This window comes from Gracilinanus agilis, chromosome 1 (genome assembly GCF_016433145.1).
Source record: "Gracilinanus agilis isolate LMUSP501 chromosome 1, AgileGrace, whole genome shotgun sequence".
Taxonomy (NCBI): Eukaryota; Metazoa; Chordata; class Mammalia; order Didelphimorphia; family Didelphidae; genus Gracilinanus; species Gracilinanus agilis.
Window position 1 is genome coordinate 328,414,406 of NC_058130.1, and position 14,214 is coordinate 328,428,619.

At 33.0% G+C, this 14,214-nt stretch overlaps 1 protein-coding gene across 1 annotated transcript in view; it reads left to right on the forward strand.

The window, feature by feature from the left end:
- The first annotated feature begins 3,837 nt into the window (after positions 1–3,837).
- Positions 3,838–14,214, forward strand: part of EDIL3 (EGF like repeats and discoidin domains 3) — a 516,255-nt gene continuing 505,878 nt past the window's right edge. Inside the window, exons 1-2 of the mRNA XM_044680592.1 lie at positions 3,838–3,895; positions 5,003–5,131. Of these exons, the coding sequence (XP_044536527.1) occupies positions 3,838–3,895; positions 5,003–5,131 (187 nt within the window). The remainder of the gene's footprint in view (positions 3,896–5,002; positions 5,132–14,214) is intronic.

Consider the following 14,214-nt stretch of genomic DNA (forward strand, 5'->3'; position numbering starts at 1 on the left):
TCAAGTAGAAAATCATCTTCAAAGCCTGACTCTTCGTTTCTCATATATTCATAAAGAACATATATTCCTCAGAGAACATATAGGTCATTCTCATAAAGATTTTCTAGAAATGAGAAAGTAGACCTATGAGTCTGAAGTTGCTCATGTCTTATCGATCACCTGGGGAGAGTAAAGGAGGAGTCGAATGGAGAGGGATTCAGTGAAATTGTCTACAATCTTTTCAATTATTTTGGATCTTCATTCTTATTGAAATATCTAGAAAATTGATCCCTAAATGCCTTAAAATTGTGTTGCTTCTGTAATAGATTTATTCTGTATTTAGTAAGGTTGCTCTGCCAGATCCTTCTGACTTCAACCTCTTAAATACTATTTCAACTACTGCATATAATCTATTTAATTCTGATACACTAGTACCCTGACTAAAACATATTAGATCTATAAGAAATATTTATTTAAGACAATCAAATTAAATTGTTAGGCTTCAAATGTAATTAATAATGAGAACAGGTTACTGTAACAATGCTGACACTCTTTTTAGGCTTTGCATGATTTTTTTCTTTTCTGCATTTCATCTAAGAAAAATTCTAAATTTTTCACCTTTGTTGGATTTCAGCTAAATTTTCTGTGTTCCCCCAAAATTTTTTCCACTTTTTGAGGTGATGTATTTAGAATCTTTCTTCATTCTCCATTCTATTCTTTTACTTTTGTCTTTTTTGTCTTGGGTTTTATTTTCTGAATAAGATTAAACTTTAATTAATTTAGTTTTTGAGACAGAAATGCATTTTTCCTTCCTCTTTTACCTATTCCCCTCAGCCTGTTAAATAGATCAGATATTTCCCTTGAGGCAGTTTCTGGGCTTTGAGGGATACTTTTCTTGTGAAAATAGTTTTATATCAGTTAAACTTCTCTAAGGAATTATTATAAACATTTATATGTGTATTTTTTCATCTCTGTGTTAATAGACACTTTCCCAGTGCATATAAATTTTTGACATGATATAATTTAAATCTGGATGAATAGAAAGGACATATTTAGACTGCTGAGGTAGAACATAATTTTAGAGAAAATGACATTGAAAATAAAAGATCTAATATTAAAAAGGTATTTCATTTCCCCAGTTGTTACAGATATGTGGCAATCAAAGAATGCTCAGTTTATTCACATCAATTTGCTATTAAGTTAGAAGCATGAAAAATAATAACTAAAAAAATGAAATTCAGTTCTTACCCGCTTACAAAGCTATAGGCATATAGATGTGTAGTTCAGAATTATAGATTTAGATCTGGAAGGTCCTTAAGAGATCATCAAGTCCAATCACTTATTTTACAAATAAGAAAATTAAAGACACAGATAATTAAGCAACTTACCCCATTTCATTGAGCTAATAAGTACCTGGAGTAGAATTTAAACTGTGGTTTCTGGACTTCAAGTCCCCTGGCCTATCCATTATACTATACTCCTTCTAAGTACATAGAATTACAAATGTATAGAGGCTTTGGAGAACAATCTGGCAGTATGGAATAAAAGTAACAAAAATAGTTATATCTTTTGACTCTAATTCCATTGGTAGGAATATACCCCAAAAGTGTAAGAGAAAGTTATCTGTTCAAAGATTTTCCTAACAACTTTATTTGTAATTTATTGAATAATTGATTCAAATATCTTAATTTCCTACTTAATTAAAACTTCGTAAGGAAATAACTGGACAATTGACTTACTAACAGATTTAAAAGTCAAGTTCTTCACCAACCTGACCAAGAAAAAGATGTATTTTTCTATCTTTTCAAAATGCTTTGACAAGACAATTAGATTAATGACATAGTGAAGAGTTTGAAGATAAATGAGAGGAGGGAAAAGTTGAGTTAAATATCCTTGGGACATTTCAGAAACAAGTATTACATCAATGTGATACAGTTACACCATGTTGATCACAAGCCAAATTTCCTTAGAAAAGATAATTTCTCATAGACCTTGAGGGTAGCAAAGTCTAACCTACAAATAATATTTTGAAATGTCAAGCTCTCTAAAGGGACAAGAAAATAAAAGAGACCTTGAATCTTGATTCCACACTGAAAAAAAGTGGAAACAATCTAATTGTTTAATGTATAGAAAAAGTTAAATAAGCTGATATATTAAAGTAATAAAAATTTTTAAATGAGCATTTAGGAATTTGGAATGACCTTTATGATAAAATGCAAACAGTAAAAGTAGAACCAGTCTTGTAATAATTTATCTCTTTTGCAATGACCCAGGACAATTCTGAGGGATTTATGGAAAGGAACGCCACCCACATTCAGAGGAAGAACTGTAGGAGTGGAAACAGAAGAAAAACAACCGCTTGAACACATGGGTTGATGCAGACATGGTTGGGGATGTAGACGTGAAAGGAACACAACAATGCAATTATCAATAATATGGAAATAAGTCTTGATTGATGACACATGTTAAAAACCAGTGGAAATGTGCGTTGGATATGGGGGGATAAGGGGGAGTGAAGGGGAAAGTAAAAACATGAATCATGTAACCATGGAAAATTTTTCTTAAAAAATAAAATATTTAAATATTAAAAAAAGAATTTATTGCTTTATGAACCCAGCTTGATAGGGTTAATTAGGATACTTCCCATATGTAACAATGTATGTATACTTCCTTTCACCTCCTCATGGCCTTCTGTTAACTCCTCCACCTTAAAGTCTTACGTCTGTAATCCTCCTTCATAATGCAATATCCAATGAATTGCTATTTGGGCATTTCACCTTCAACATCTCACATTCAATCCCACTTTTCTATTCCTTAAGTTGCCACTTTAGTTCAGGCTTCATAACCTCTTGCTTGGACTTTTGCAATGGCTTCCAGATTGGTCTCTCTGTTCTCAGATCTCTCCTGACTCCAATCCATCTTCTACAGTAACATCAAGGTGATTTTTTTTAAAGTGCAGTTTGGTCCATAATGTTGCTATATTCAAATTTATTCTCTATAGAATCAAATAAAAGGACTCTGTTGATCTTTTAAAATCTGTCCCAGTCTGGTTCCAACCTGTATTTCTATTCTCATTTCATATTACTCCTTTCTGGAGAACCCAGTCATGTTGGCCATCTCTTTGTCTCCCACAGATGATACTTTATCCCTCATATACATATTATTGGGCTGGTCATCTCTTTTTTTAATTTTTATTTTTTTTCCAGATTACCCGTCAATACTATATATAACACTCATTTTCTGACATTTTGCAGTCCATTGATATTCGTGTATATGAAGATTTCCTGGTTCTGTTCACTTCATTTTGAATGCTAAATCTGATTTCCTACTCTTAAAGTCTATTTCCCTATTACACACCCCATATAAGTCTTTCCACAATTTTCTGTGATCATTTAGTTCTGTCATTCCCCAATTTATGGACATCTCCTCAGTTTCCAGTTCTTTGCCACTATAAAAAGAGATGATATTTTTTGTACAAGTCTCTTTCCCCTATCTTTGATCTCTTAGGGATAAAGATCTAGTAGTTGAATTGCTGGTTCAAAGGATATGCACAGTTTTAGGGCCCTGTGGGCATGGCTTCAATGTACTAGTTATCTCTATTGTTAGTGATCCACTTTTTCCACACTTCACTTCAAAGAGTTATTCATTTCCTTCAAAATGTACTTCAAGCATCACATGTCCTGATTCCCTACATTTGCTAGATCCATTCCTACTTTACCTTTTTTCTGATATGTGTGTGTGTATATATATATATATATATATATATATATATATATATATATATATTTGTGTATATAGTGGTATGTGAGTGTATACATACTCAAATTTGTTGTCTTCTCAAAAAAAATCTTTGAGGGTATGTACTATCTCATTCTTGTCTTTATATTACAGTACCTGGCACAGTTCTATGAATATAGTAGGTACTTATGAATTCATTGAGAACCATTATGAGATTGAAATCCATTATGTGATCAGTTTAAATTGCTAATATTTTATGAATGCTATTATCAATGATCAAAATGGTAGTGAGGTAAAATTGAACAGAACACTCTCAAATAGTTAAGTTCATATAAAAAAACAGGCAAAATCAGATGTACTAGGAAGCACTGTTACAATGGAATTTGTTGGATTTTGATAGAAAATTATTGTAGAATTTATCTGGAAACGATTTGAGATTCATCTTCAGTGGCCTCATACACTTTCTAGCTGTATGACCCTGAGTAAGTCTTAACCCCAATTGCCTAGCACTTAATACTCTTCTATCTCAGAACCAATATACAGCATAGATTCTAAAACAGAAGGTCAGGGTTTTATTTGTTTTTTATTCAGTACATGAGAAAGATTGTGATATAGTGGAAATCAGATTTACCTCTGAGTCAAGAATCTAGATTCAAGGCCTTAAAATATATATATATATATATATATATATATATATATATATATATATAAATATATACACACACACACATACATACATACATACACATGATATGTGATGCCAGGCAAGGCACTTATCTTCTTAATGACACAAACAATTCCCTATACAATAGTAAGTTGGAGAGAAGTGGCCAGTCTGGCAGGAAGAAGGCATGTCTCAATAAGAATTATTTATATCAATGTATCAATGTAATCAAAGTTTATTTTTTAAATAAGAAAATAGATATACCTGTAGACATAAATACATTCTGAAAGTGTAGTATACACCGAAAGAAAATGTTTGCTAAATATGTATAAGTGCTTATAAAGTTAACGTGACACTTCCAATTTTGAAGAAACAGTCTTTGTTTTACTTTAACATCTCAAAACAATTAAAAGACATCTTCATGACATGTTTGCAACACAAATCTAAATGAATTTCATTTCATGGAATCTTTATTCTAGGAGGAGTTGGCATCAAATAAGACCTAGAGAGAGTTCCTTGCATAAAGTTGAACTATAGAATCTCTGCTTATTAATGAATAATGTATTAGATGGAATTAATGGGATAGATGAAAACATCTGTACCTGTTCTTTCAATTCACAGGTGATATCTGTGACTCCAATCCATGTGAAAATGGAGGAATTTGTTTGACAGGATTGGCTGATGAATCCTTTTCCTGTGAGTGCCCAGATGGTTTCACAGATCCCAATTGCTCTAGTGTTGTGGAGGTTGGTAAGTGCAAGATTTGAATATTTTAATGGTTATCTATTTATCTTTTTTATTTAATATATGCCATGAGTTTGGCTATGATACAGGTATATTTTGTATATTTGTAACTCTGTTCTGGCACTTGGCTGTCTTTTCTGTGTTAGATTATCATCTTTGTGATTTTTTTTTTACTTTTAAACCTGTAAAATGATAAGTACAACTTCCTTGGTAGACATTTAAAAAGACAAATAAAGTACATTATTATTTCAAATGTTAAGAAATACATGAATTCTAAATGTGTATGAAAAGGAAATTTTGGTCTCATTGGCATAAAATTCAAAAATTAATTTGCTTTGAAGAAATAGACATTCTATCTAAGTAGACTTTTAAAAAAGCTTATTTAGAATGTTCAAGTGTTTTGTGAATGATTCAACCTATCTATTCAACTTTCTAATGAAACAATCATATACAAGCTTTCCATTACTAGGAAGTTGAAAAAAGTGTTTTTCAAAATTTTACTTTGCTATAAGTGTTCGTGGCATTAAAATTTTCATTCCAATTCAAGAAAATTTGAAAACATTTTTCATCTTCTGGAATGATTCAATTTCTTGTGAATAAGTGGCCTCCATTTGGATACATTTATGTACTAAATCATTCTCCAGCAAGTAATCATCTTTTTATAATGGCATAATATAAACAAGTCAAAATTTCCCCTCTGACTACAAGCACACTTTTGATCAGCATCCCTAAATCTTTCCTTTTCCATGTCAGCTCTAAGGAGGAAAACATCACATTTTTGAAATATTAAACTGTGTGACCTTGGTGGCTTAAAGTTGTTTCAGTTACCATAATGTTTTTTAGCATACTTTTTAAAAATCAAAGTTATGAGGGAAATATGTTTTGAAGCAGAAAAGAGAAGGATTTGCATCATTTGGGAAGAGCAAGAGTCAAAGGTTATGGTTGCCACTTTGTCAAGTGTAAAAATATTCACTGTGTATTTTGATACTGGTATCTGGACTTGATGTTACTGGAATTTAGGAAAAAAATTGATTGGTATGCTTTACTATTGCCTTAATGTTTATCCATTGTTGCTTAGAAGATCATTAAGCTACAAATGAGTAATAGCACTTCCTTCCAATTCAGTTCTAAGATGTCATTCTAAGATTTTTGGCAAGCTGTTAAAACCTCAGGGCTTGATTATTTGCTAGAAAAGGAGAATGGCTACATCCCCTGAGCTCCAAACGTTAACAGAGGGTAGATGGAGCAATTAAAGTTCAAGGTTTCATCTTAGAACATCATTTTCAAGGAAAAAAAAGAATGAATATTTTTGAAGCAAATGATGGCAGTTCTTTTCATGAAATAAATGAATGAATGGGGGAAAGCACCTAATAAAACTTAACAAAAACAAAGAAAAAGACTATTGAACACTTACATAGTGTCAAACATTATGGTAAAATGAACACAATCTGAAAAAGTAATTGAAACCACTCTTCCCAGGTTGAAAACACCTCTAGTTCCTATTAGGAAAGAGGTAGCTGCTTGTGTTGTTTTATATCAGAGTAAAGCCAAAATCCACCATAGAGTTTGATAGATAAACTTGTTTTAAAGGTTGAGAAATTATTTTCATTGGATTGTCATGTTTTACAAAGGACACTAGTAGCAAAATATTTGACTATTGCATCACATTCAAAAGAACAAAAACAAATCTTTCTCATTTTATGAGAAATGTTATTCACCAGAAACCTTTCATATACTAAGCTTACCATACTCTATAATATGCTGGATTATTGTTTCTTTTGCAAATTTTGCAATTTGGTTCATTATTTGAAATTCTTGAGGGTCTTCAGATGTAAAGTAATTGAAAAATTAAATTCTTATCAGGGATGGTGATTTTCACGGTGTGTTCTATGTAACCCCTGAATGCTTAGGGATTATCTATAGGATCCTTGAACAAATGTATTTAAACTGTCTTTGAGTCTTCATCACTAAGGCCACCTAGAAGTTTTGGTTTTATACAAAATAGTGGGATAGTATTCAATAACTTTAACATATATCTAAAAAAATGTAAAGGAATTTTATTATTTCATTATTTTGAATTAAACATATTTCTCCTGCTTTAAAAAGAAATATATCCACTTTTCTAGGTATACATATATACATACATACACACATATATACATATATGTATCTGTCTGTATATACAGTGATTGCAGGACTTAAGTTCTAGAGACCCCAGTATACATACATACATACATACATATATACAGTGTACATGAGTGAATTTTTCCCCCAAAGTTCTTTAGGGTAGTCCAAGTTTAAATTGAATTTAATTTTCCTACTTGAGTTGGAAGTTTCAGAAATTAATAAATAATGGTGCTAGAGTCTATGTCTTATGTCCCTTTTTAACCATTAAACTGCATAAGACAGTGCTTGCTATATAGTCAATAAGTGTTCATCCAGTGTCTGTTGAACAAATGAATAAATGAATCAATCAATGAGCACTTTGGCATTAGAAAATGTTTTATATTCCATTAAAAAATAAACCTCTAAAGTGCATCAGACATTGAATAGGATTATAGGGAGAAAATATTGGCATCATTAATTCATTAAAGACCAAAGTGCTTTTTTAGCTCTAGAATCATCTACTTTCCTTGGACTTACTCTATTCAGATGATTATTTCCATGCTGTTAGGTAGGCCCCAGTGCAGAACACACAGAGGCAGGCTAGAATTTTACATAAACAAGCAGCATTTGGTGTTTGAAGATAAGTTCTTTTTAAAAAAGAAAAGAACACTTGAACTCTCTTAAGTCCCAGTGATAGCTGTGTTTTTAATAATATAGAATCCCCAAAGATGATAGAGCGGTCTTTAAGGTCTGGTTTAGCTCAGCATTAAAATTCTAACATTCTATGAAGTTCTAAGGTCCCTTGTTCCCAGGTTAGTACATTTCTTTAATTCCAAAGGAATGAAAATATCTCTTCCTAGATGTGCTAGAGGAAAAATAAAACATATTTTGATCCCAATTTTGAAAATTATTCCTCTTTTGTGCATGGGAAGGAAAATGGAGTCAGACATCTAATCTCCTTATTACAGCACATCTGGAGGCAGAACATTTCAAATTCATGCTATTCTTAGTGATAAAACTTCTTCATGCTCTAACTTAAACCTTATTACTTTACAGTAGCATTTCCATGATATTTGAAGGCTACTTCTTTCAAAAAGATCCTTATCTAATTTTTGTTGTTTTATTCTGTCCTCAAAACATATCAAGTTCCTAAGTCTGAAGTTTTTTTGGTCCCACTGGTAATCAATGCTTCCCTCATCTAATGCCCCTCCATGTCAAAAGAAGCCTTGGAGAAACTCACTTGCTTGATTTTGAGTTTGTGTTCACCGGTAAAGAGGCAAATCTGTCCCCCTCCCAAAGTGTGCACTCATCTTTCTGTTACTTCTACTTGGATTTTTAAATTTTCTCGAAGCTTATTTATGTTATGCTATCCCTATAATGTCTTTTCTTTTCTTTTTTTTTTTATCATTTTCTGACATTTGGTAATCCTTATTCTAGCCTTCTTCCTCTCCCTCCCCTTCCCTCAATATGGCATGTAAAAAGATAGGCTGTACATGTGCCATTATGAAATATATGTTTCCATTTTCCTCATTTCTGAAATGAGATACATTGATTTTAGAAGAAAATCACATGAAGGAAATGAAATGAAAAATGTTATGCCTTAATCTGCATTCAGACTCCATCAGTTCTTTCTGTGATAGTGGGCAGCCTTTTCCATCATGTCTTGGATTCTTGCTTTACTGATAATAATTAAGTCATTCACAGCTGATTATCATATATTATTGTTGTTACTGTGTATAATGTTGTCCTCATTCATCTCACTTCACTTTGCATCACTTCATATGTCTTTCCAGGTTGTTGTAGTGTGTGTGTGTGAGTGTGTGTGTGTGTGTGTCTGTGTGTGTGTGTGTGTGTCTGCGATCATCCTGTTTGTCATTTCTTATAACATGATAGTCTTCTATTATAATCATGTAACACAAATTGTTTGGCCATTTATCAATTGATGAGTATCTGTTCAATTTTCAGTCTTTTTCTACCTCCAAAGAGCTGTTATATGTATTTTCACAGCTTCACCAACAGTGTATTAGTGTCCCAATTTTTAAACATTTATCATTTTCATTTTTTGTCACATTATACAGCCTGATAGGTGTGAGGTGGTAACCCAGAGTTGATTTCTCAAATTTAAAGTGATTTGGGTTGGTTTTTTTTCAGAACTATAAAGATAGTTTTAATGTCTTCATCTGAGAACTTCCTATTCATATGTGTTGACCATTTATCAGCTGGAGAGTAGAATGACTTTTCATTTTCCAACTATTATTTCAAATGCACTAACGATATGATTCTCTAAGGAAAAAGAATACTGTCCAATTCTATTTTCTGAAATTTCTCATCTTTAGCAAAGTTAATCTTTATTTAGGTGCCTATTGAATACAATAGTAATTCTCCAGAGTAACAGATGGCTGACCATTGGGTTGCTCACTACAAAAATATTTTTGTGTAACAGTCAAAACTCCTTTTAATGGATATGTAGGCTTGGTCATGTGTATTATTAGTAACCTTCTTTCTCTACTTGATAGACAAGTGAGCATATATGGAATTCCACATAAGCATCATGTAGTAAGGTTTGTATAAATACACACAAAGACAAACATACACACATGTGTGTATTTATATGCATAATTCTGAGGTCGCGTATGTGTCAATGTGTATATTGTGTAACACCACCCCTGAAGAAGGGGAATAGCAAAATACTCCAATATTCCAACCAGAAAATCCCATGGATAGTTATGGTTCTGTGGCATAATAACCACTCAGGAAAGGTACTTGTTGATAAACACTATATTGATGGGGTAAGGAAACAAGGTAGTCGGATTGAGGATTCAGGAACCCTATTGCTAATTGATTGGCTATTAACCTAAGTTGTTGATCAAGGTCTGGAGATGGCTAAGCTTGTAGAAACTGGAGGTTCTTCACCCTCTCACTAACTCTGACCTGACTTGGCCACAGCCAAGCCAGAGATTAGGGAAGGCTATTTGATGGTGTTGATAGATGAATCAGTAAACTCTCTCAGCTCTAATAATAATGATGTTGATTGATCAATAGCTCTCTCAGTAAGATAATAAGTCACAGGTTTCAGACCTACCCCTTCACCCTTCACCTCCCACCTTCCCAAGTCCTTGCTCCAATCTGAGCTTCCTTGTATTATCACTTGGGGGTATTTATAGGGCTGGGGCCAACAGCTTTTAGTCCTTGGCTCACAGCACCTGGGGACATTCCGAGATTCTCAACTACCGGTCCTGTCATTCAAAGTGGCATCCATCTTGTCCCAGATAATGATTTTAAATACATACATATATATATATATATATATATATATATATATATATATATATAGAGAGAGAGAGAGAGAGAGAGAGAGAGAGAGAGACTTATACACGCATTCACACTCACATATAAATATGCAATTTTTATAGATACTTATATATGTACTTACTATTTCACCTGCTAGAATGTAAGCTCCTTGAGATCAGAGAGTTTCCTTTTTTGTCTTCATATCTCCAGGACCCATGACAACAAATAGACTGTACTGCCCTTCTGTCTTAGTGTCAATACTTATTGATTAAGTGATTGAGGATTTCAAAAATGGACATTTAAATATGAGTAAATATTTTAGCACTAATACTACATTAAATTTCACTTCACTTTAGTAATGGGAGTACAGTCTTCATGATCAACATTGAAAATAATTTATGTACTATGTTTTTAAGAATCAGAAAATGAGTGAAGAAATATTTCAGACTCTTTGGCCTATCCTTCCAACATAGGATTTTGTATATTAGAAGGTGTAGGGGAAGAAGTTTCAAAAGATGAGCACTCTTGGAAGTATGACTCAAAGTGTGTGTGTGTGTGTGTGTGTGTGTGTGTGTGTGTGTGTATATATATATATATGCATACATATAAAATAAAACTCAGTTATATCATCTTTGTATACAAAGAATAGACTAGTGCAATTGTTATCTTAGTTTCCCTTTATTTTTTCCCTATAGATCACATTAGCATAGTGCTTTAAAAATTGTCCTCTGCCCCCACATGCGACTGGTACTTAGTCATTTGAATTACATTTTGACAGATAACAGATCAAAATTTCAGAGGTATTAATTGATATTCAGGATCATAGAGACTGTAATATGTCATATGAAAGACTAAAACCTCATTCTCTTGATAGCAATAATAGTTATAAAAGCTCATATTTGTATAAAACTTTGAGGTTTACAATTGGCTTTTTTTTAAACCCTTGTACTTTTCAGTGTATTGTCTCATAGGTGGAAGAGTGGTATGGGTGGGCAATGGGGGTCAAGTGACTTGCCCAGGGTCACACAGCTGGGAAGTGGCTGAGGCCGGGTTTGAACCTAGGACCTCCTGTCTCTAGGCCTGACTCTCACTCCACTGAGCTACCCAGCTGCCCAATTGGCTTTTAAATTATTTATTTTCTTTCATTCTCATGATAATCCTGTGAGATTTGCATTATTATTCTTCCCATTTGGCAAAGGAGGAAAAAATGAGAGCAAAAACTTAAGTCATTTTCTGAGTAATGAAAAACTAGCATCTAAGGTAGAATTTGAATCCAGGCATTCTTCATGGTGAGCCCAATATTCTATCCTCTACACTTCATTGCCTTGATATTTTTACATCTTTCTCAAAAGGTCACTTGAATAGAGGTAGAAATAATAAATTTGGTCTGGACTTGTTATTTTCACTAGTTGCTTGTCCACCTTTGATGTCTGCTTTTCACCAAACTCTGAAATGTAGCTCAAAGAAGTTGTAGCATATACAGAAAGTATATGTATATGGTAAATCATCTCAGCAGATGGGTTTGATTTACCAGACTGAGAGTAACTGATAAGCCTCAAACCCAGAAGTGACTTAAGGGAAGGTCTACCCTTACGCATGGGAAGACATCCTTGAGTGGAATGAGTGGATGAAAACAAGTTATTCCAAAGGCCACAAAATCCTCTGAAACAGGATCTGTGGAGCTCTTAGAGCTTGGTCAGACATTGAAAACACTAAATTCATCTTCTGTATCCTGAGCCATCGCCTGTCGTCTTGACTATTGTTTTGCCACTGGTTTTGGATGACCAGAAGGGAGAGTAAGATTGATGACTTTGTGTAGTTCTGCCTCACTTAAATCCAAATCATAAACAAGTCAGTGCATACACTTGTGCTCTCATTGGTCCTCTTCAAAATGCAGGATGAACAACATTTCATTTTTATTGAAACTGTTTGGTAAGGAAATTCTTTCTAGGCAATTCTTCTATAACTTTTAGTGCAGGACATGGAATCAGAGTTCAAATGCTACCTTAAATCCTTACTAGCTATATGATCCTAAGCAAAGTCACGTTAACTTTTTTGGGTCTCAATTTATTTTTCTCTATTAGCACTTACCTCAAACCATTGTTGTGATTATAAGATGAGCTAATATATAGAAATCACTTTGCCAAACTTAAAGTGTTCTATACAAATAAATAATTATGATCATCTTTATTATCTTAAATATTTGCCTAGGGAAATAGGAGATTTAATAACTTGCCCTGGGTCAAGCTGACAATATCTTTCACAAGAAGGATTTGAATCCAATTTTTCCTGGTCTTAACTCTCCTCTTTTTCCACTATGCCATACTCCTTAACAATAATATAGCATCAATATTTACCCTCTTTTCATGCATTATTAGATTTCATTTACTTAATATAGTCTACTAGTTTTATTTCATTAGATTTATCCTTATTTTATTTTCACTAGAAAAAACTAAAGATGGCCCTGTCTCTGGTTATGCTATATCTACTAAATATTTTCTTATATCAAGTTCCACTGGCTTATTTCACAGACCATTTCCCACTACGTCTTTGTCTTTTCATAGATGGTAAGTATCAGCATTCCAAGTAAGGCAACACAGATTGACTATGCATCTTAAAGACCCCTAGTTAGTGGTCAAACAGTGTTGGGATGGCAACTAATTTGAGTAGATTTCTAGGGCTAGGTGAAGCTATTTTTAGAAGGCAGAACTTTGGATACCAAATGAGAAGATTCTGCAAATTTCACTGAGGTTGTCAGCATTGTGAATGAAATAATAAGAAGAAGATGTCAGGTCTCTTTAAGTTTGACTCTTGGATGAAAGGAGAAGAGCTCCTGATTGAGTCAAGTCTTCCCTGACTTTGTCTTAATGAGAGTTAGTCTATAGTGGGGAAAGTAGTTGATCCAAAGCTGTTTGGCTAGGGGTGATTACTGAGACATTTCCAAGTTGCCTACAGCAATGTGGGTGAACAATCATCAGTGACACCAAGATTAATTATTTATTTATTTTGGTCTTTATAATACACAGGGAAGATAAAGCTGGTATTGATTCAGAAAAAGTGAAATGGCTGATAAAATAGTATCTGAATAATTAAAGGAGCTTTTTTAATAATGTTTTCTGAATGTTTTAAATTAAAAAGATTTTTGTTTTGTTTTGTGCTACTTCTGTAAATTTACTCAGATGAACTCACAGTTATAATAAACCTATTAATGAATATATATATATATATGTGTGTGTGTATATATATATATATATATATATATATATATATATATATTCTATATATGGTCCTGGGTAGGGGAAAGAAATACAGAGACTGAGAGTGTATTTGTGTCTGCGTGTATGGGTAAGAGACAGAAAAACATACAGACAAAAATATAAAGAAGAAAGGAGAGAGGGAGAGAGACAGCAATAAAGAAAATTAGAAGAAGATAGAGAGAGAGAAGGAAGAGAGAAACACAAAGAGACAGAGATGAGAGACACAGAGAGAAACAGATTGGAAAAAAAGGAGACTGAGACAGAGACAGAAAGAGAATGAGGAAGAATAAGAGCTTTTGATATTTTTTTAGCAAATGATCTTATATGCCTTATAACATTTTAATCTTTGATTTAAATGAAAAAGTCAGTAATGGTTATCTTTTATCATAAGTGAAGAGCTTTGGGAAACTGATCCAACAAAAATATTTAAAGCAA